This window comes from Littorina saxatilis, linkage group LG14 (assembly GCF_037325665.1).
Source record: "Littorina saxatilis isolate snail1 linkage group LG14, US_GU_Lsax_2.0, whole genome shotgun sequence".
Taxonomy (NCBI): domain Eukaryota; kingdom Metazoa; phylum Mollusca; class Gastropoda; order Littorinimorpha; family Littorinidae; genus Littorina; species Littorina saxatilis.
In genome coordinates this window covers 29,536,619-29,556,125 of record NC_090258.1, presented here as the reverse complement: position 1 = coordinate 29,556,125, position 19,507 = coordinate 29,536,619, and the positions used below count along the sequence as shown (strand labels likewise).

At 42.8% G+C, this 19,507-nt stretch overlaps 1 protein-coding gene across 1 annotated transcript in view; it reads left to right on the top strand.

Annotated features, from left to right (window-relative positions):
• Nucleotides 1–19,507, top strand: part of LOC138946575 (MAM and LDL-receptor class A domain-containing protein 1-like) — a 64,375-nt gene that overhangs the window by 10,080 nt on the left and 34,788 nt on the right. Inside the window, exons 10-21 of the mRNA XM_070318020.1 lie at nucleotides 489–610; nucleotides 3,672–3,833; nucleotides 5,245–5,335; nucleotides 6,736–6,888; nucleotides 7,465–7,733; nucleotides 8,795–8,879; nucleotides 9,855–10,007; nucleotides 13,425–13,696; nucleotides 16,108–16,201; nucleotides 17,589–17,735; nucleotides 18,731–18,757; nucleotides 19,099–19,364. Coding sequence (XP_070174121.1) covers nucleotides 489–610; nucleotides 3,672–3,833; nucleotides 5,245–5,335; nucleotides 6,736–6,888; nucleotides 7,465–7,733; nucleotides 8,795–8,879; nucleotides 9,855–10,007; nucleotides 13,425–13,696; nucleotides 16,108–16,201; nucleotides 17,589–17,735; nucleotides 18,731–18,757; nucleotides 19,099–19,364 — 1,841 coding nt within the window. The remainder of the gene's footprint in view (nucleotides 1–488; nucleotides 611–3,671; nucleotides 3,834–5,244; nucleotides 5,336–6,735; nucleotides 6,889–7,464; nucleotides 7,734–8,794; nucleotides 8,880–9,854; nucleotides 10,008–13,424; nucleotides 13,697–16,107; nucleotides 16,202–17,588; nucleotides 17,736–18,730; nucleotides 18,758–19,098; nucleotides 19,365–19,507) is intronic.

Below are 19,507 nucleotides of genomic sequence, written 5' to 3'. Positions count from 1 at the left end.
CTGTCTCTTTCTCTGTCTCTCTGTCTCTGTCTCTGTCTACCCCCCCCCTCTCTCTCTCTCTCTCTCTCTCTCTCTCTCTTTATCCCCCTCTCTCACTCCCTCTTTTTCTCTCTCACTCTCTCTTTTTCTCTCTCTCTCTATTTCTCTTTTTCTCCATCTCCCTCTATCTCCCCCTCTTGCCCCCTCTTTCACACTCTCTCTCTTTCACTCTCTCTCTCTTTCACTCTCTCTCTCTTTCACTCTCTCTCTCTCTCTTTCCCTCTCTCTCCTCCCTTCTCTCTCTCTCCCTCGTTTTCTCCCCCTCTCTATCCTCCTCTCTCTCTCTCTCTCTCTCTCTCTCTCTCTCTCTCTCTCTCTGTCTCTTTCTCTGTCTCTCTGTCTCTCTCTCTCTCTCTTTGCGTCCCCCCCTACCTCTCCTTCTCTCTCTTCCTCTCCCCACTCTCTCGCGCTCTTTCCGTTCATCTTTTTTCTCCATTTCTTCCATGCAGGTAAATTCGTCTTTACAAAACTGGGCAACACTCTGGTCAATGGTTTTAATGGAGAACTGCATTCTCCAATCATCGAAACGGACGCTCCTGCAAGTTGTCTCGTGTTCTGGTACTTCCTACAGGTATGTCTCGGTATCAGCCATTATTCCCCCCTCTGCTTCTTTCTCTCTGTAAACTTGTAGGGCTAGTTATTTTTCGGTAACTTACCCAACAACCAAAATCACTTACCCAACAACGGGCCTGAATCCTCGATAGCTCATGGGTAGAGACTGTACACATTGTGGATCTACTTTTTGCGACTCAAAAGTTCAGAACACTCTAATGTACAAAATATACATTTCTGGAGCAAACAATACAACCATACGGCATTTAAACCAGCAACTACAGGCTTGAACACATGAATCTCAATATAAAATCCATGAGTTTGGTTGTTTTCTGAATTCAGATCTGCCGTGCACAATCGTTTATCGCTAGCAAGATTCCAAGGAAAAGTAACTCTCATAATATTATTTTGTCTAGCGACACGAGTAGTTCCCCTTCCAGATTTCGGCTGCATCGACAAGATTGCAATCCGACGGTCAGTTTTCAACAATATTTCATTTTATAAACAGATCACACGCAATCAGTTGCAAACATTTAATCAACTTAAAGAATATGCAGCGGTTTCATACACTATTTTGCCCCAGAAAACTGAACTTCATACAGTTTTTAACGTTGGAACACGGGTGTAAAACTTCGTCTGCTAGTCACATTCGAGGAAAGAACATTTCCTGAGCGATACCAAAACATGAACAGAACACACACTATCTGCCTTTACCACCACCGCAGAATGACAACATAACTGTGTACTTGATTTTAGTGCAAAACATGGAAACTGACAAGAAGTGTTAACAGAATTGAATGATTTGCACGGAACTATACAACCGCGCATTAATCGATCGCCTGCGCAGGTACACTGGTTGGGTGAATATGATTCGATCAAACTCCTCTTTTCTTTGAATAACTGAAGAAAGGAGGAATAAAGAGGTTACATACCTCGTCTCAGTGATTATCAAAAATAATGGTCTGAGTTCGCGGTCATGAAAAAGCTCGCTGAAGCTCGCATTTTTCATGATCCGCTAACTTCGACCATTATTGTTGATAATCACTGAGACTCGGCATGTAACCTCTACTTCCAACCCTTATAAAAGCCTCCGATGTAGTGAATTTAGCGTGTTTTGGAATGTTTAGCGTAGCAAATGATGTTAAAGTGTAGCATTTTGTAAAAATGTATTCCCATATTCACATTTATGCCTTCCTGCACGCACAAGAATAGACATTTTTAATAAAGTTTCATGAGAATTCAGGAAAATGCCCATTAGAGAGTATCTGCAGTGTAACTTTTCAGTGTAGACGATGTTTTGTGACCGCTGTAAGGAGTGGGAAGCAGAAATGAGTACTGCAGGACTCACACAATCGTATGCATGATTTTGATTATTTGTTTAAAGGCATATGTACGCGCTCCCGTGTTTACAAAGTGTAGTTTGCCCATAATCGATGTCAAACGCACCATAAGACCATGTAATGACGATATGTCGCCATGCACGGACCATATACATGCATTACAGCTTGTTTTAGAGTCTCAAAAACTTTGGATGTAAACAAAGACGCGGAGTTATTTCCCTTGCGTCAACGCTACCTCTGTTGGCAAATCTATAAATAGGACGATCCAGATCAAAATGAAAATTAACATATCTCAACATTGAAGGGGTCCTAGACCACAATATTTTGCAGGGAACTTAATTTAGCATGTCTCCAGCTGTTGGTAAAGCAATTAGCGTGTATAGTCATCGAGTACATATGGCTTTAAGCGAAGCAATCTTTAGCTTTGTAAACGTATCATCCTACGAAAGCATAGCAGTTGGCAGCTCTGCAGCATATTCTGTTAAAAGACCAAATGTTATAAATCTTTGATGAAAATCAGAAAAGAACTGTTCAAATTGAGTCGGTTTATTTTAAAGATAAGTTAAGGGTGTGGTGATATTGTTTGGTTCTTGTTCTAATGGAACGGGCGGGGATATAGCTCAGTTGGTAGCGCGCTGGATTTGTATTCAGTTGGCCGCTGTCAGCGTGAGTTCGATCCCAGGTTCGGCGGAAATTTATTTCACAGAGTCAACTTTGTGTGCAGACTCTCTTCGGTGTCCGAACCTCCCCCCGTGTACACTACATTGGGTGTGCACGTTAAAGATCCCACGATTGACAAAAGGGTCTTTCCTGGCAAAATTGCTTAGGCACAGTTAATAATTGTCTACCTATACCCGTGTGACTTGGAATAATAGGCCGTGAAAGGTAAATATGCGCCGAAATGGCTGCAATCTACTGGCCGTATAAAATTTCATCTCACACGGCATCACTGCAGAGCGCCTAGAACTGTACCCACGGAATATGCGCGATATAAGACTCATTGATTGATTGATTGAAATAGTTGATGTGCATTTGTTTCTATCGTTTTGTTTTGGTGTGTATACTGAGTTATCGGTGTGTGTGTGTGGGGGGGGTGAGTTTGTTTGTTTGTTTGTTTGTTTGTGTAGGTTGTGTGTGTGTGTGTGTTTGTGTGTGTATGTGTATGTGTGTGTGTGTGTGTGTGTGTGTGTGTGTGTGTGTGTGTGTGTGTGTGTATGCTTGTGACTTACGCTATGAGATGTTATATTGTGATCATATTGTTAATTTTAGTGTATATGTTTATGTCTTTGAATTGTTTTATAGCTGCATACTTATGTGGGGTATGTGTGCTTGGCTGGAGTGAACGGATTTAAAACTGCAACTGTCAAAACGAATTCTAAAACTTGGGCAATATAATATTCTGTGTTATGTATTCTGTACTGTAATAAGCCTTGAACCTTGAACTTTCAACCTTGAACTTTCAATCTTGAACTGTCAACCTTGAACTGTCAACCTTGAACTGTCAACCTTGAACTGTCAACCTTGAACTGTCAACCTTGAACTGTCAACCTTGAACTGTCAACGTTGAACCTGGAGTGAACGGATTTAAAACCGCAACTGTCAATACGAATTCTAAAACTTGGGCAATACAATATTCTGTATGTTGTATTCTGTACTGTAATAATTATAAGCCTTGAACCTTGAACCTTGAACTTTGAACCTTGAACTTTCAACCTTGAACCTTCAACCTTGAACCCCCAGGGAGAGTCAGCTCAAGGCACACTTCAAGTGAAGACTTCAGCCCCGGATCTGACGGGTCAGTCAACAGTTTGGTCGCTTGCGAAAGGTTACAAGGTCGCTTCCGTTCCCACTGACCCATGGGCAAGAGCGGCCATCACTCTCCTTACGATGGATCCTATCAGGGTGTGTTGGTTTTGGTTGTTTGTCTGCTCTGTGTGTGTGTGTGTGGCCATCACTCTCCTTACGATGGATCCTGTCAGGGTGTGTTGGTTTTGGTTGTTTGTCTGCTCTGTGTGTGTGTGGCCATCACTCTCCTTACGATGGATCCTGTCAGGGTGTGTTGGTTTTGGTTGTTTGTCTGCTCTGTGTGTGTGTGGCCATCACTCTCCTTACGATGGATCCTGTCAGGGTGTGTTGGTTTTGGTTGTTTGTCTGCTCTGTGTGTGTGTGGCCATCACTCTCCTTACGATGGATCCTGTCAGGGTGTGTTGGTTTTGGTTGTTTGTCTGCTCTGTGTGTGTGTGGCCATCACTCTCCTTACGATGGATCCTGTCAGGGTGTGTTGGTTTTGGTTGTTTGTCTGCTCTGTGTGTGTGTGTGTGGCCATCACTCTCCTTACGATGGATCCTGTCAGGGTGTGTTGGTTTTGGTTGTTTGTCTGCTCTGTGTGTGTGTGGCCATCACTCTCCTTACGATGGATCCTGTCAGGGTGTGTTGGTTTTGGTTGTTTGTCTGCTCTGTGTGTGTGTGTGTGGCCATCACTCTCCTTACGATGGATCCTATCAGGGTGTGTTGGTTTTGGTTGTTTGTCTGCTCTGTGTGTGTGTGTGTGGCCATCACTCTCCTTACGATGGATCCTATCAGGGTGTGTTGGTTTTGGTTGTTTGTCTGCTCTGTGTGTGTGTGTGTGGCCATCACTCTCCTTACGATGGATCCTATCAGGGTGTGTTGGTTTTGGTTGTTTGTCTGCTCTGTGTGTGTGTGTGTGGCCATCACTCTCCTTACGATGGATCCTATCAGGGTGTGTTGGTTTTGGTTGTTTGTCTGCTCTGTGTGTGTGTGGCCATCACTCTCCTTACGATGGATCCTATCAGGGTGTGTTGGTTTTGGTTGTTTGTCTGCTCTGTGTGTGTGTGTGTGTGTGTGTGTGTGTGTGTGTGTGTGTGTGTGTGTGCGTGTGCGTGTGTGTGTGCGCGTGTCCGTTTGTATGTATACATGTGTATGTGCTCGCGTGTGTGCGTGCGTATGTTTGCTTGTATGTGTGTGTGTGTGTGTGTGTCTGAGCTGTGTGTCTGTGCGTGTGTGTTTTTTATTGTTGATTTTTTTTTTGGGGGGGGGGAGGGGGGGTGGGCGGGGGCGGTTTTCTTTTGTGTTAATTTAAATCGAAATCTGTCTAGTGTTAACCTTTTCTCGAGGGAGGGAGGGGATGTTTTTTTTCTCAGGTGCCAGGCGAAATTGGTTCCGCTTTACTCTCACTTACTCTTGTTGCATGCTGGATGCATTTATAGCGCTTACTTCCCTTTGTTTTTCAGATCTAGAAATAGCGCTCTGCCTCACTTGATTAGAATCTTTAACATAATAATGCTTGTTGCAGGTGACCTTTGCGGTGAGCGTCACCAACAACGAGTTCACAACTGCTCTGGACGACATTTCACTGACCAAGGGGCCGTGTCCACAAAACCTGGGTAAAGAGAAAGTGAAAGATTAGCCCGTAGAAACCTCTTTTGGAGAAGCTTTCATTAACCAAAATGGCCATGCCCACAAAACCTAGGTAAGAAGAAAACGATTCGTACTTAAAAAGTCATTTTGGAGAAAGTTTAATTGATCAAAGGGCTATGTCCACCGAACTGACGTGAAAATAAACTACTCTTTAGGATCCTGGCAGAGTAATACCCGACAAACGTCTGGTAAGTTAACAATTAGTTTCTTCTACCTAAACCAAATGTCAATATATTGGTCGATGAAGTTTCGGCTGGCCGAGGAGTTCCTTGTCTCGATGAAATAATCCAGAATCTTCAATTTCTTTTTTTTTTTTTTTTTTAGGCCGACAGATAAACTAAATGTCTTGATATCACTTTACGCAGTCTGTTTTTACATTTAGTCAAGTTTTGACTAAATGTTTTAACGTAGAGGGGGGAATCGAGACGAGGGTCGTGGTGTATGTGTGTGTGTGTGTGTGTGTGTGTGTGTGTGTGTGTGTGTGTGTGTGTGTGTGTGTGTGTGTGTGTGTGAGTGTGTGTGTGTGTGTGTGTGTGAGTATGTGTGTGTGTGTGTGTGTGTGTGTGTGTGTGTGAGTGTGTGTGTAGAGCGATTCAGAAAAAACTACTGGACCGATCTTCATGAAACTTGACATGAGAGATCCTAAGTATGATAGCTCGAGATATGTTTTTCATTTTTTTGATAAATGTCTTTGATGACGTCATATCCGGCATTTTGTAAAAGTTGAGGCAGCACTGTCACACCATTTTTTTTTTATAAAATTGATTGAAATTTTGGCCAAGCAATCTTCGAGGAAGACCGGACTTTGGTAATGCATTTCAGCTTGGAGACTTTAAAATTAATTAATGACTTTGGTCATTAAAAATCTGAAAATTGTAATTAAAGTTATTGTTTTATAAAACGATCCAAAATTACATTTATCTTATTCTTCATCATTTTCCTATTCCAAAAACATATAAATATGTTATATTCGGATTAAAAACAAGCTCTGAAAATTAAAAAATATAAAAATTATGAATAAAAAATAAATTTCCGAAATCGATTTAGAAACAATTTCATCTTATTCCTTGTCCGTTCCTGATTCCAAAAACATATAGATATGATATGTTTGGATTAAAAACACGTTCAGAGAGTTAAAAAGAATAGAGATATAGAAAAGCGTGCTCTTCTCCTCAGCGCAACCGCTACCGCGCTTTTCTGGATTGTTAATGTCACCGCCTATGCGACGAGCGGTGGACAGACGATGCTACGAGTGTACGGTCTTGCGGAAAAAATGCAATGCGTTCAGTTTCATTCTGTGAGTTCGACTGAGTTTGACTAAATGTTGTATTTTCGCCTTACGCGACTTGTTATTTCTTCTTTGCAGCTGTTGGGAACACTTTCAGTTGCAATCTGGACGCGCCAGACCTATGCGGACTTGGTCAGATGACCTTGCTTGACAATTTTGATTGGCTTTGGAACTGGGGACCGTCACTTCCGGCGGGAACAGGACCTCAGGGTGACCACACCTCTGGAAACGGTGTGTTGTTGTTGTTGTTGTTGGTGGTGGTGGTGTTGGTGTTGGTGTTGGTGTTGCTGATATAGTTGTTGTTGTTGTTATTGTTGTTGTTTTGTGGTTGTTATTGTTGTCATCATCGTTGTGTTTGTTGTTGCTGATGTTGTTCTTGGTGTTGTTCTTGGTGTTGTTGTTGTTGTGTGGTTGTTATTGTTGTCGTCATCGTTGTGTTTGTTTTTGCTGATGATGTTGGTGTTGTTGTTGTTGTTATTGTTATTGTTATTGTGCTGTTGTTATTGTTGTCGTCATCGTTGTGTTTGTTGTTGCTGATGTTGTTAATGTTGATGGTGGTGGTGGTGTTGTTGTTGAGTTGTTGTTGTTGTTGTTGTTGTTGTTGTTGATGTTGCTGAGTTATTGGTGTTGATGTTGTTGTTGTTGTTGTTGAGTTGTTGGTGTTGATGTTGTTGTGAATAGTTTTAAAAAAGTAGGCGGAGAACAGAAAAAAACAATAACATTGATACTTAATTGGTCTCGAAAAACCCCATCTCGAGATAAGAAAAATCAATCAACAACAACAAAACTCTCTGGTTTCTTCGACAGGACACTACCTCTACCTCGAGTCAAGCTCCCATCATACCGCTGGCGAAAAAGCCATGGTGTACACCCCCACCCTCGCCCCCTCCTTCCCCAAGAGTTGCTTGACCTTCACCTACCACATGGTCGGACCGGACATCGGAACATTGTCCGTCTCCATCCTCTCCGCGCCCGTGGCGTGGGACCAGGCCGTCAAAGTCTGGTCACTGACTGGAGAGCAGGCGGATAGCTGGACACTGGCGCAGGTTGACCTTGACACGACGAAGCCGTACAAGGTCAGTGACATTGAGTCAAGGTTGAGCGAAATGTATTACAGGTCACGAGAAACTTGGTCGGTGAAATTATCATTTAGAGCTCATGCTGACAACTGGGGACTGGCGCAGGTTGACCTTGACACGACGAAGCCGTAAAAGGTCTGTGACATTGAGTCAAGGTCAAGGTTGAGCGAAATGTATTACGGGTCACGAGAAAATTGGTCGGAGAAATTATCATTCAGAGCTCATGCTGACAACTGGGGACTGGCACAGGTTGACCATGACACGACGAAGCCGTACAAGGTCAGTGACACTGAGCCAAGGTCAAGGTTGGGGGGAATTTTCTGGTGCTGGTAATATTTTGGCGCTGACGTGGCTCGGTGAAATTAGTGTCAAACGATCATGCTGACAACTGGAGACTGGTGCATGTTGACCTTGAAGAGAGGAATTTCTACAAGGTCAGTGACATTGAGCCATGGTCAAGATTGAGGGATAAATGTATTGAAGGTGGTGCAGGTAGAATTTTGTTTGTGGTGTTTTTCCTTCGATTAAAACGTAGCTAGGTTGTGGTGTACATATGGCTTTTCAAGTACAAATGTAATTGAAATATTAAAAACAATCCTTTTTAAGTCAATAACTTGAATTGCAACAGAGAATTGCACCAAGTCAGAAACTGCTTTCGCGCCATCTCAAAATTCCTAAAAGCTCTATTGACTGTTGAAAATCTTTCTTGTGAAAACGATTTGGCTCACCATCTCAGATCCACACAGGCTTTTTTTGTTGGGGGGGGGGGGGGGATAGGATAATCCCTCCCCTTTGATACATACGAAAAATCAACAGCTTAACTGTTTTCTGTCTCGGGAATTTTTTTATTATTCCACTTTCTTACAAGAGCGTCAATATGCGTCTTTATTTTCTTTTCTTTTTTTTAAATCTCAATCTGCTCAGAAAGCACACAGCCTGTTGGCTTTTGGTGTGTCCACGTTGAGGGTAAATGTGTACACACGAACAGGTCTGAGTTAGTGCTTCCAATTGTTTTCACAGGAAAGATTGAGACTTGAACTGTGTTTGCTTATTTTCAGATTATGATCGAAGCAACTACCAAATCTGGAGACAAGGGAGACATTGCTATCGACGACATAGATATTACCAACCTGGAATGTCCAGGTACGTTGTTGGTGATGATGAGTTTGTTGTTGCTATTGTTGTTGTTGTTGGTGGTGGTGGTAGTGGTGGTGGTGTTGTTGTTGTTGTTGTTCTTGTTGTTGTTGTTGTTGTTGTTGTTGTTTCTTTGTGTATTACCCAATATTGACGGACTGTGTGATGATATCTTCTGCTATGGTCTGTTGAGACAGTGATATCAAAATCGAAACAGTCAGTCAATGTTAGATATATTGCTAATTCTCTGGACATTTTGTATTTACTGTAAAGAAATTACAAAAGTATTTGTCTCAGTTTTGGCTGTTTCATATCCCTCCCTCTGATCATTATCTCTTTTTGTTTACTCTTTTCTTGTACTTTTCAGTATTTCAAAATGTCTTTTCTTTCAAAAAGTCTTTAGTCACTTGCTCAACTAAATTCTGGGATAATTACATTTTCATATATATATGTTTGTTTTTAAATGTAGGTGTTTTTGTTTTTGAAGTGGGGAAGCAATAATGAGGTCGTCGATATCAAAACTGATATCGACGGAAATGTCGTCGATATCACTTTTGCACTGAGCTCAGTTTTTGCACAATTGACCAATGGAAATCCACGTAACATATGAAAAAGCAATATTTGTCTTTATGTTTGTTAATATCTATGCCAGTGTCTATGTCTATATCATTGTTTATGCCTATGTCCCTGATAGAGTAATGCAAAGGAAATACCTCTATATGTCTCCATATAATCAATATCTATCAATCTGTATGTGTTCGTTCCGTAAGAAATGCGATGTGGTGCCAACAGAATAATGTCTATGTTTTTGCACCATGAAAATGAACGTATAATCCAAATCATTCTTATTAAGATGTGTGTCTTAATCGTTAACAGGCAGGTGGATTAATCTAAGAAATAATTCCTTTTAGAAGAGGCAATAGCGGTTTTATGTTATTATTTTTGTTATTGTTATTATTGTTATTATGTTTCTCTTTTATATAGCGTCGTGGGTCAAGAGTTTGAAGTGTTCGTTCGAAAAGGACGGCTGTGGTTTTGTGCAGTCCGTCCGGGACAACTTTGATTGGTTGTCAAACTCAATCACCAATAGTCCGGTCTTCAACGGTGGACCTTTGCGAGGTCGATCAAACCCGACTGGTAAGTACAGAGAAACATTTGTGTGTTTGTTCGTTCATGGGATGAAACTCCCACGGCTTTTACGTGTATGACCGTTTTCACCCCGCCATTTAGGCAGCCATACGCCGCTTTCGGAGGAAGCATGCTGGGTATATTCGTGTTTCTATAACCCACCAAACTCTGACATGGATTACAGGATCTTTTTCGTGCGCACTTGGTCTTGTGCTTGCGTGTACACACGGGGGTGTTCAGACACCGAGGAGAGTCTGCACACAAAGTTGACTCTGAGAAATAAATCTCTCGCCGAACGTGGGGACGAACTCACGCTGACAGCTGACAGCGGCCAACTGGATACAAATCCAGCGCGCTACCGACTGAGCTACATCCCCGCCCTGACTGAGCTACATCCCCGCTCTGACTGAGCTACATCGCCGCCCTGAAACACATACTCTTTCAGATTGTCTGTTCATAACCTCTATAAATGTACTGTACCCCCATTTTAAGATTCCTGCGTTTTTAAGACCTGAATTTATCAGATTTTTCGAGGTCTTAAAAGGGGGGGTTCACTGTACGCATAAGCCAGTGATCCCCTCCTTCTTGCAACGCTTTGTTTGTTTGTTTGTTTGTTTGTTTGTTTGTTTGCTTAACGCCCAGCCGACTGCTTTGACATATAACGTGCGCCACACGCAAGACAGAAGTCGCAGCACAGGTTTCATGTCTCACCCAGTCATTATTTTGAATGAAGAAAATGTATTTTTGGGTTATTTTAGGGAAAGTTTGAAAAAGGATTATATTTATTTTGTGAATTATTGTATTTTAATTACCAAAATGACCATTGGAAAATTTAGATATGGGAAAAAGTTAGATGTGGGTGTATTATTGGAAACTGAGCTGAACGTCAGGAATAAATTTATGTTATGATTATTTTTATTTATTTAATTATTTTAACATATTAGTTTACTGACAAAGTTTGTTGATTTAAAAATGTACACATTTGACTGAGAAAAGAAAAGACCTATGAAGAAGGTTTGCTCCAAGCCACACACACACACACACACGCACACACACACACACGCACACACGCACACACACACAAACACACACACACACACACACACACACACACACACACACACACACACACACACACACACACACAAAAAGGCAAAAAAATAAATGTAGTAGCAAACCTGCATGCAACTGAGGTTTAAAAAAAAATAAAAAAATAAAAAATGTCTCAACTCAACTCAACTCAACTCAACTCAAATGTATTAATCCATATGGAAATTATGTTGTAACAATACTCATTTCCAATCAAAAGAATAAGAATGCATACTAAACACAGTCTCACTAACGCAAACAGTCATCCGTCAAGTCAAGTCTGCCAACTCACAACTCACTCACACAACAACAGCAACAGCAATACAATTTAACAAAAACCATAATTCCAATAACAAAAAGACGTCCAAGAGTCCACCTCCACATCCACGCACACACAAGGTATACAAAGCACCACATGTCGACTAGAACACCGCACATTTGGGCTACGGTAATACAGTTACTAAAAATACATACATTACAGATAACCCAGCAACAGAGTACAGTAATAATTATGACAGAGAAACATGATAGAGGCCTCTAACATGTGATTGGTTGAAAGCATGGATAGCTCTGGGAACAAAAGAATTGCGGAAACGTGACGTTCTAGCAACCATAGCCCTCAGTCTACCACTCCTGTCAATGCGTCGAGAGTCAAATTCAGGTTTCAGTGGGTGTGTCTCGTCAGCCAAAATTGAGGTCAGTCGGTCAGTCAGTCGTCTCTGGCAAACTGATTCAATGGTCTCTTGTTTCCTGCCTACAACAGATCCAGCCTTCTTGACTAGTTTTTCTAGCCTGTCACTATCCTGTTTACTAAGGTTACCCCCCCAGCACACACATGCATATGTCAACACGCTACCAACAGTGGACAGATAGAACATTTGCAGGATGTCATTACGAACAGAGAACGATCTAAGCTTCCTTAGACAGTACATGCGCGTGTGCGCTTTCTTCAAGATTTGGTCAGTGTTGGCATGCCAAGACAGCTTGTTGTCGATCACTACACCTAGGTAGCGATAGCTTTCAACCTGTTCGACTTCAACACCAGCTATCACGATAGGCTTGTATGCTACCTTTTTTCTTCTAGTGTCAAAAATCATTTCTTTAGTTTTTCCTGTGTTCAAGTCCAGGTAATTCTCGTCGCACCAGTCCACAAAGCTGCTAACTTCTTGTCTGTAGTGTGTGTCATTGTCGTCAGTAATCTGTCCTGTAAGTCCAGTATCGTCAGCAAATTTGTCGATGAAGCACGACCCGTGAGAACTCCTGCAGTCAGCAGTATACAGGGAGAACAGAAAAGGTGACAATACTGTTCCCTGCGGAGCTCCTGTGTTGGTATTCAGTACACTAGATAGCGCGGTCTGCGGAGCACCGGTGTTTGTGTTCGGGCCATTAGATGGTACTGTACCAGCCCTAACAAACTGGGGTCGGTTGGTCAGATAGTCTGTGACCCACAATACAGTTGGAACGCTAATTTTCATCTTCAGTAGCTTTTCAGCAAGAAGGTGAGGCTGTATCGTATTGAACGCGCTAGAAAAGTCAAAAAACATCAGTCTAACACATGCTCCAGGTTTATCCAGATGAGAATAGATACTGTGCAACACATGTAAAACGGCATCCTCAACACTTCTACCCTTTCTATAGGCAAACTGCCACGGATCCATAAACTCCGCGGTAAGCACCCAGTCACATTATTCTGACACCGGACCAACCAGTCCTAGCACTAACCCCATAATGCCAGACGCCAGGCGGAGCAGCCACTAGATTGCCAATTTTAAAGTCTTAGGTATGACTAGGCCGGGGTTCCAACCCACGACCTCCCGATCACGGGGTGGACGCCTTACCACTAGGCCAACCGTGCCGGTTTCTTGCAACGCTTGATGTTGGAAAGTTGTGTGCCTTTAAATATGGAACATTTGAAGCGTGGGCCAAAACTTGAAACGATATATCTTTTTTTGTCCAATAAAGAAGATCGACGAATCCTCCGGTCAGAAAACCCTCGTTTTGGTGTGATTAGAAAAAAGGCTGATAAAAAACCCATTTGTGAGGCTAGATGAAAAACGTATTCGTCAGTAATGAAAGCGAGAATACAGATCTCAAAGGTGCTCACGGTTTTTTTTCACATTAAGGTAACAAATATTGTGTCAAAAACGGTTAATTAACTTTTTATCAAACTTTTTTATTTCTTATTTAATATTATGCACCGCTTTAATCGTGACATTCCAGTTATATCTAGACCCGAAAGATTTCAACACAAAACGGGGGACATGGATAGTCTGTTTGTCATCTTACCTGTAATATTAAGAATGTTATTGTTAAAGGTCATGTTTATCATCACCACAGGTCACTACAGATACATAGACTCAGCTGCCCCCCGCAAGACGGGGGACGTGGCCATTCTAGCTTCCCCCATCGTGGACGCCCCGCTGCCCCAGAGTTGCCTGGTATTCTGGTACCACCTGCTGGACAAAGCTGGCGCTACTCCGGGGTCGCTGTCTGTCTTTCTGACCCTCCCCTCCTTCCAGAACCCAAAGACCATTTGGATGAGAGGCCGTAGTCAAGGCAACGCCTGGAGACGCGCTGCCGTGACTATAGATACACCGAGGCCGATGAGGGTATTGTTTTGGCTATTGTTTTGTTGTTGTTGTTGGGGGGAGGGGGTGCGAGGAGGTAGAAGATAGAGTATTAAGGGGGTGGGGGCGAGCTTCCATAACCATAGATACCCCGAGGCCGATAAGGATATTGTTTTGAAGGAATTTTTTCTTTGTTGTTGTTTGGGGATGGGTGAGGAGGAAGAAGATAGAGGGTTGTGGGGGGGGGGGGGGGGGGGGGGGAGGCGAACAGCCACTACCATAGATACGCCCCGCGAATTTCTGCGAAAGTGAAGACACAAAACAACAACAAGAAAAACAAAACGCGGCGTATATATACAAATAGCTCCGTGCATGCGTTGTACAAAAAAACAGTTGAGGATAAGATGACAAATCACATTATAACTTAATCAAAACCCTCCAGACCCCCCACAAGGGGCCTTGCCTCCCCGGCATATAGTTATTCTTGAAACTCTGGTATTCTGAATAGACGATGTGGGGAAATAACTCTGTCGGGTTTGTATGGGTTGTGAAAGAGTGAATACCCTTGCTTTTTCTGTGACAAATAAATGCACACGTGCTCCTTGTCAACGTGTTTTAGACACGCCCCTCGCTAGTGATTGGCCCGTGCAATGTTTGTCCTCCTAAAGGCAAGGGTATTCATTCTTTCACAACTGACGGACTGACTGACTATTAGGGTTTAACGTCCTCTTAGACCAACTGGTCTATTTTGGGACAGGTATTGGTAATACGCTGAAGATATGGTGTGATACTTTGATTCGAACAAGCCCGCTGTCACAGTGGCTGTCTTCTTCGACACACCAGCATTGGGTTTGTCTCGTCAAAGTATCGAAATACGATCATGATCATCAGAGACGAGAGATGATGCATGCGTGTCTTCGTGTTTTCCAAGCCCTGAGACTTTCGCTGTGAACGTGGGATCTTTTTCGTGCGCATGTGTGCACACGGGGGTGTTCGGACACCGAAGAGAGTCTGCACAAAGTTGACTCCGAGAAATAAATCTCTCGCCGAACGTGGGGATCGAACCCACGCTGATAGCGACCACCTGGCAACAAAGCCAGCACGCTACCAACTGAGCTACATCCCCGCCCCTTCTTTCACAGCCCATACAAAACCGAAAGAGTTATTTTCGGAATTCGTCTATTGCTTGTTTTTCAATCGCTGTTATCATACTCGTCAGGACATTTGTAAAGCTGTGTCCTTTTTTTGGCTCACGTAAGTGTAGCCTATGCGATGCTAACTTTTGTCTGTCTGTGCGTGCGTGCGTGCGTGCGTGTGTGTGTGTGTGTGTGTGTGTGTGATAGAAACTTTAACATTTCGTCATTTGAAGACGTCACACGCACGTATGTGCGTGCGTGTGTATGTCTGTGGTAGAAACTTTAACATTTCGTCATTTGAAGACGTCACATTATGGCGTAAGAGGGTTAGACGTCACGCGAAGGAATTACTGAAAGTCTCGGTCATAGTTACTTTGAGCGGGCCGAGACTAGTTGGCAGTCGTGTCGCAGGTATTGTTGACACACACTCTCTCTCTCTCTCTCTCTCTCTCTCTCTCTCTCTCTCTCTCTCTCTCTCTCTCTCTCTCTCTCTCTCTCTCTCTCTCTCTTTCAACTTCAGGCCCTTCAAGCGTTATTATTCTGATTTGTTTCGTTTTGGTTTCATTTTTCATTGCTCATTTTTCTTTTTGATTTATCTCCCTTCTCCCTTCTTTTGCGCTTGGATGACATCATCTTCTCTGATAAGTCGTTTTGATATTTGTATTGTTGTTTTCATTTTTTTTTAACCTGTTGAAGACCATTAGGTCGAAACGTTGTTCATTGTCATTTGTTTGTATATTTAATTTCGTTGCGAGTCCAGAATATTAGGTATTCAGGGGCGGATCTGGGGGGGGGGGTGCAATGGGTGCAATTGCACACCCCCCCTCAGCGGGACAAAAAAAAAAAAAAAAAAAAAGAAGAAAAATGTACCACCTGAAAATAGCACTTTACACGCTCAGATTGCACCAGATTGCACAATTTTGCTTCCTTTTAAAAAAAAAATTCCGGGGGGGCATGCCCCCGGACCCCCCTAGCATGCTCGGCGCTTCGCGCCATCGGTTCGGCGCTTCGCGGCTTCGCTGATAAGATACACAAAAAAAACCAAAAAAACTTTGCACCCCCCCTTTCAAAACCCAGATCCGCCCCTGGGTATTACTCTTAGTCGTGTCCCTGTAAGTAGGCTACATGCAGATATATCTAGATCTAGTGTTTCGCTTTCTTGCACAGTGTCACCAATGCTTACTGTGTGTGTTTGTGTATGTGCGACGGAGTGATTGAGTTTGTGTTACTGTTTGTCGATTTCTTACGTGAGCCTTGAAGGCTTCGCCTCTTGTTTTTCTTGAACGTGATGTTGACATGTTTGTGTCGGTGTTTCAGTTTGTGATTAGGGGCTCGGTGGGCACGCCAGGACAAAGTAACATCGCTATTGATGACGTCCAGCTGACCAAAGGTCCCTGCTTCTTTGACCGGCGTGAGTATATCTGGGTCTTGTTTTTTTTTAATCGATGGACAAAGCAAATTCTTGATTTTTTTGTTATAGTTTTTTGAAACTTGTTTGTCTACTTAAAAGGCCGATAAATAAAATTTCTTGTGAAGGATTCGTTCCATAAACTTTTGCTTCTTTGTTGTTGTTGTTGTTGTTGTTGTTGTTGTTGTTGTTGTTGTTGTTGTTGTTGTTGTTGTTGTTGTTGTATTATCGGAGAAGAAGCCAATTTGTGTGTGTGTGTGTGTGTGTGTGTGTGTGTCTGTCTGTGTGTTCGCGATGCACGCCCAAGGTTCTCGATGGATCTGTTTCAAATTTGGTGGCCATATTCAGGTACACCCCGGACACAACCTGCTCGATGAGATATTTCAACACGTGCTCTCAGCGCGCAGCGCTGAACCGATTTTGGTTTTTCTCTGGATCCATTCCCAGTAACTCTTCCTTATCTTCTCCAGTGTTTTCAGCGTTTATCTCCCTTCCTTCGTGTGGCGTCAATCCATATTCTCGTTTCTATTTTTAGAAGGTCACTGTCGACAACGCTCAATCCATATTCCCGTTATACTATTTTTACTCTTCTCCAGTGTTTTGCGCGTTTATCTCCCTTCCTTCGTGCGGTGCGCCGGCGAAGCCGGCGTACACACGGCAAAGCCGGGTCCCCGGCGCAGCCGGGTATTCGGCACGACTTTTTCCCGGCGAAGCCGTACCCGGCGAAGCGGGTATTCATCTAGTATCTATATACGGCTTGTGTGTGTCTGTCTGTCTGTCTGTTCGCCATGCACGGCCAAAGTTCTCGATGGATCTGCTTCAAATTTGGTGGACATATTTAGGTAGACCCCGGACACAATCTGGTCGATGAAAATTTTCAACACGTGCTCTCAGCGCGCAGCGCTGAACCGATTTTGGTTTTTCTGTACATCCATTCCCAGTAACTCTTCCCTATCTTCTCCAGTGTTTTGCGCGTTTATCTCCCTTCCTTCGTACGGTGCGCCGGCAAAGCCGGCGGCCGGGTCCCCGGCGAAGCCGGGTATTCATCTAGTTCATCAAGCGGGTATTCATCTAGTTCATCAATGTATTTGTTCAGTTCCAGCATTCATTCATTCGTATCACTAGTAGACAAAACACGTGCGAATGTAGGTACTCACATGCATGCAACATTCATTACTTTCATTACTTTCAGGGGCAAAAGCAGGACGGAGGACAGTTCTCCCTCTCTTTCACACACACACTAACACATGGCCACGACAAATGCTTTAACTTCGTCTTGTTTTCTTTCAGAATTGACCAAACAGAAGTGTGAATTTGAGGATCCTGAGATGTGTAGTTTCGGCCAGAGGAATGATGATAACTTTGACTGGTGTTTTTGTTTTTTCTTCAGAACTAACCAAACTGAAGTGTGATTTCGAGGACCCCGAGATGTGTGGTTTCGGCCAGAGAAATGACGACAACTTTGACTGGTTTTGGAACAGCGGACCAACGCCTGAAGGTGAAGGTACAGGACCCGCTGCTCACCACACTGGAAATAGTGAGTCTTACCTCTTCACATTTTTACCGTAGCTTAAAAATTGAATGGCCGCCAACATTTCTATTCTTCAGAATTTTTTTTAAATATTCAGAGATATTTTTTTCCATCTCTAACTGAAAAAACCCTGCGATGGTGCTTCGTAAAATTAATTCAAAAAGACGAAATAAAACATACGAAAGTGCTTTGAACTGCATTGTGCTTGTTATATTCTAACAGGCAATCTATCTACTTCTCTTTTATAACTATGTCACAAATGGTTACAATATTCGTACTTTAGAATATAAGTCGTTATCTTCATGTGGCGATTTTGTCAATATCACAAAACACCTTGGTATTTAAACCAAAAATATCACACAAAAATCAAAAGTTCACAGGTTTTGCAAAGGTCTTTGCTGGTCTGTAATAAGAACGGAACGGATTTTCTACATCTATTTCATTAGAATTGTATGTGTCTTTTTGTCTATTGGTGTGTCTGTCCTTCCATCTGTTCGTCTGTCCGTTTGTCTACCTGTCTTTTTGGCATCTGTAGCTACTTGATAGATTGGTTGAAACGTGTTTCTGGTTGTTTGGTTTTGCTATCTATTTTTTGTTTGTTTGTTTGTTTGCTTAACGCCCAGCCGACCACGAAGGGCCATATCAGGGCGGTGCTGCTATGACATATAACGTGCGCCACACACAAGACAGAAGTCGCAGCACAGGCTTCATGTCTCACCCAGTCACATTATTCTAACCCCATAATGTCAGACGCCAGGCGGAGCATGCAGCAACTAGATTGCCAATTTTAAAGTCTTAGGTATGACCCGGCCGGGGTTCGAACCCACGACCTCCCGATCACGGGGCGGACGCCTTACCACTAGGCCAACCGTGCCGGTTGCTATCTATTGGTCTGTCTGTCTGACAGAATCAAATATCTGTCATGTCAGTAACTCATGTATAATCCTACTTCAGATCTGTTTCTCTGTTAATCAGTTAATCTGTTTTCTTTTCTGTCGCAGGACGAACGAAGCGACAAACAAACTCAGGTATGACTATATACCTGTGTGTCTGGGTTTTCTCGTGATGAAGCCTTCAAATTCGAACATTTGATATTTGTATCGTCTTTCATAAAATAAAAAATAGTGGGTTTTTTAACTTTTGACAAAACAAGACATTCAAAAGCATATCAACCCAATGGTCGTTATGATGGACAGACAAACACATAATTTTGAGACAAATGAAAGACTTGCGATGAATATGATCTTTGGTGAGATGCACAGAGTCGAAACAAATCCTCCTATTGTAATTAGTATTGGGTGTCCCCCTAGCAGTTTGTTTTTTCAAACAGTGTTTGTATATAAATGTTTATTCATTTAATCTGCTCCAGGAGGACATTACATGTACATCGAGTCCTCCAAGCCTCAAGTACCCGGCGAGAAAGCGACGATGGTCACTCCTAAGATTCGGACAACGGAACCCAAGAACTGTCTCACCTTCTGGTACCACATGAGAGGTGCCAGCGTGGGGATGTTGAAAGTGCTGGTTCTCTTAACCGGAAACAGACGCTACCCGCTGTGGAACAGGTCTGGTAACCAAGGCAACGAATGGAACAAGGCGTCTGTGGAGATGGACGCAAGTCCTGTGCCTTTTCAGGTGTGCAGCTGTGATTGTTCTTGTAGTTTTTGTTGTTTATTGTTATTGTTGTTCGTTTGATTACAAAAGAATTTATGTTGGATTAGGTGAACGTGATTGTTAAAAACCCAACTAGGGTCACGTGTTGTTGTTGTTGTTATTGT